The sequence below is a fragment of the Ananas comosus genome, unplaced genomic scaffold, assembly GCF_001540865.1.
Source record: "Ananas comosus cultivar F153 unplaced genomic scaffold, ASM154086v1, whole genome shotgun sequence".
Lineage (NCBI taxonomy): Eukaryota > Viridiplantae > Streptophyta > Magnoliopsida > Poales > Bromeliaceae > Ananas > Ananas comosus.
In genome coordinates, this window is record NW_017891783.1 from 7,984 (window position 1) to 11,467 (window position 3,484).

The 3,484-nt window shown below is 39.8% G+C and overlaps 1 protein-coding gene across 1 annotated transcript; it reads right to left on the minus strand.

Annotated features, from left to right (window-relative positions):
- Positions 1-304: 304 nt before the first annotated feature.
- On the minus strand, positions 305-1,480 carry LOC109705146 (F-box protein At1g10110-like). Its single transcript, XM_020225899.1, has one exon. The coding sequence runs from the start codon at positions 1,478-1,480 to the stop codon at positions 305-307; it is 1,176 nt and encodes a 391-aa protein (XP_020081488.1).
- Between the last annotated feature and the right edge of the window lie 2,004 nt (positions 1,481-3,484).

A 3,484-nucleotide genomic window follows, 5' to 3' on the forward strand; every position in this document is an offset into this window, starting at 1 on the left:
TATCTATTTCTCAAAAAAGAATCATGCATGTTTCGCGTAAACCGTACCAAAAACATAGCATTACCATCAACAACATATTGCTCCAAAACCTGTGGTTGCTCTTTTAGCAACTATTTTTACATTGCTCCAAACCTGTGATTACTCTCTTATTAGTACTATTTATCCCTGAGCAAGAAAAACAAAAGTTGTCCACTTCCTCAGAGGCAAATTGCCGAACACGTATTGAACTAAAGAAAAAAGGCCACACCCGTAAGGTGTTCGACCTCGGAACCGTACGTGGCGAAACACAATGGAAAAAATCGCTTCACTCACCCAATTTCTTGTGGAGATTCGGAGGAACCCACCAAAGCTTCGGCCACGGAGTGTACACTCTGCACTCACCCTCGATGCTGCTCCGGCCCACGATGACGTTCTTGAGCTGGAACTCCCAAATGCTTGCAGTGTAGTTATTGCGCGGATCTTCCAAACTATGCCGATTGATTTTCGGGAAGTAGATGCTATCGCCTTCGAATCCAGGGAAATGCATTGACGCAACCGACATCGAGTTGCATTGCTTCAAGAACAAGATCCGGCCACCGAGATCACCGCTTTCGGAAACCGCCGTTATCTCATCCGGCAATCTGCTCAAGTCGAGCCTATAAATCTCAACTTTGGGTTTTTTTCTTGAGGTAATACTCCTCACTGTAGCGAGCCACACATTCCCTGCCGATTCGACCAAGAACGGCGATCCCGAAGCCGGCAAGTTGGGCACTTCCGTGAAGAAGCCGTTGCCGCCATCGGCCGTGGCGAAGTCGAAGACCGCACATGCTCCATTGATGCCGACGGCGATGCAGCGGCGGTCTTCGTAGAATATGATATCGTCGACGAAGAACTCGGGGTGCTCGCGTACGGTCCAGAAATTGTCACCACTCCGCCAGGTGAAGCAGCGGGTTAACGATGCGTTGCTGAAGAGGACTACCAAGAAGTTGCGGTCGGCAGAAGGGTCTGATGATAAGATGGCTCGGTGGACAAGAAAGTGTTGCTGGGACATCGGCTTGTCTTTGCAGTTGAGGGCAAGGGTGCCTTCGAGGGAGGGGAGACGGATCGTGTCGCCTGTGAAGGGGTTGCGGAGGATGAGGTTGCACACGGGGTCGAGAAGGAGGAGCCACCCGTAGCCGGAGCCGACGGAGGCGCTCTCATGGGCGTCAGCGAGGTGGCGTAGGGCGAAGGTGCGATTGGTGGTGAGGGAGAAGGCCTGGCCGGCGGGATTATGAGGGCTGTGGGCAAAGATGTACAGGAAGGGGAGCTGCGGGGGGAGGCGGTGCGGGCGTGGCACGGTGGCGGGGAGCGCGGCTCTCCAACTCCGGCACACGCCGCGGAGGGTGGTGTAGGTGGCGGCGGAGGTCACGTGCTTGGAAGCGACATCGATGAGGATGTCCGTCACAAGGTGCGACCAACTGCGGCTGGCTACCCTTCTTCTCTTTGGATGACGACTCTCCATCCTTGGCGCCTATTAACTGACTGAGATTCAAAAAGAGGGGGAAACGGCGACTATATATAGGAGGAGTAGGGGCTGCAAGCCTGCAATGCAGGAATTACAGGATAAAAAAAAATTTGTCTATCATATAATCTGGTGTCAATCTCAAATTAAGCGCGCACACACAGATGAATATAACTGTCTTACATTGGGGACTATTTCCACTGATTTGGCAGGATAGTCTGGAATATAAGACGATTGCATTCATTGTAAATAATATAAATTTATATTTGAGAGCAAAAATAGTAGGATACTATCTCCATAATTTTTTTAATTTATACAAAACAAACAACCAAATGTGAATAAGTCATTCCAATTTCCAATACACAAATAAACTTTCAAAAATTTTGGGGAAGTGAACCATTCCAATTACCATTCCAATTCATTCCCATTCTGATTATGGCTATTCCAATTCCACCAGTGAACCAAACAAGCCCTTAAAATTTGAAAGCGTTGCTTATATCTACGAATTTAGTTAGTATATTTTATACAATTTAAATAACTATAGATTTATTAAATTAAGTAATAATAACAAATTTTACATCCGAGGAGTCATCAAATTATTTGAATTAAACAAATAAAAAGATTAAATACGAAAATCAATGATTTGAAAGGGTGGGTAGTCAAATCGACATAACCTATAGTTCAGATAACTCTTATATATTTTTACCATTTAAAAAGAAAAGATCATTTAATATCTATTTTTTTTCACAATTTTTTTAAAAAAGTTTGTGACACCGCGCAATTATTGACGAATCGGAGATCCAAAATCAAAGTAGATCGTTGAATTTCGAGGAACATACAAAACATATTTTTTATATTTTGACGTTTTATAAAATTATATATAAGATGTATGATGTATAATTAATAACTTAAATTCAAAAGAATGAGTGTGTAATTACAAGAAAAATAGCTTTTGCCCTAATGTCTATCTGCCTACTAGCGTCGCATAAATCATAATACCAAAGGTTTATTTATTACAAAATAGAGAGTTGTGATATTTAAGACAAATCTTGAAAAAGAAATCAACTGGTATACTATCGGTAGCACGAACGCCTCTGTGCTACCAAGTTGTTTCAATGATGTAGGTTCCAAATCGACGATCGGCTCCGTTAGACTTAATCTACACTATTAAATTATTTGAAAGTTAAATTTCATAATTTTTCGATATCATTTACCTATCAAACAAATAGTCTAAAAATGAACGGCTGAAAATAAAAATCTCAGAAAAAGACTTGAATTTAAGATCAGATGTATTGATCTTACTCTAAATAGTGAAAAAAAAAATTTATAAAAATTTCATCAGATTTGGATTGTTTTATACCATTAAATTCACAAACGCATCACATCTACCATTAAAATTGTCAATTTTGAGATTTTTTGATCTAACCAAATGATGTCGAAAAATTATAAAATTTAATTTTCAAACATTTTTAATAGTGTAGATCAAGTCTAATGGAGCCGATCGTCGATTTGGAAGCCACATCATGAAAAACAACTTGGTAGCACGGAGGCCTCTGTGCTACCGATAGTATACCGGCTTAGCTCTATATAAAGAGTTCGGCTGGTATACTATCGGTAACGCAGAGACCTCCATGCTACCAAGTTATTTTCAATGATGTAGGTTCCAAATCGACGATAGGCTTCATTAGACTTGATCTACACTATTAAAATTATTTGAAAAATAAATTTCATAATTTTTCGTCATCATTTACCTATCAAACGATTAGTCTAAAAATGAATGGTTGAAAATAAAACTCTCAGAAAAAATGATAAAAAAGACTTGAATTTAAAATCAGAGGTACTAATCTTCCTCTAAATAATGAAAATAATTTTCTATAAAAATTTTATTAGATTTGGATTGTTTTACACTGTTAAATTTACAAACGCATCACATCTACCTTTAAAATTGTCAATTTTGAAATCTTTTGAGCACTAACCAAATGATGTCGAAAAATTATAAAATTT

What these genes read in the sequence shown, in the direction of transcription:
- LOC109705146 (XM_020225899.1), bottom strand. Translation starts at nt 1,480, where the DNA reads ATGGAGAGTCGTCATCCAAAGAGAAGAAGGGTAGCCAGCCGCAGTTGG.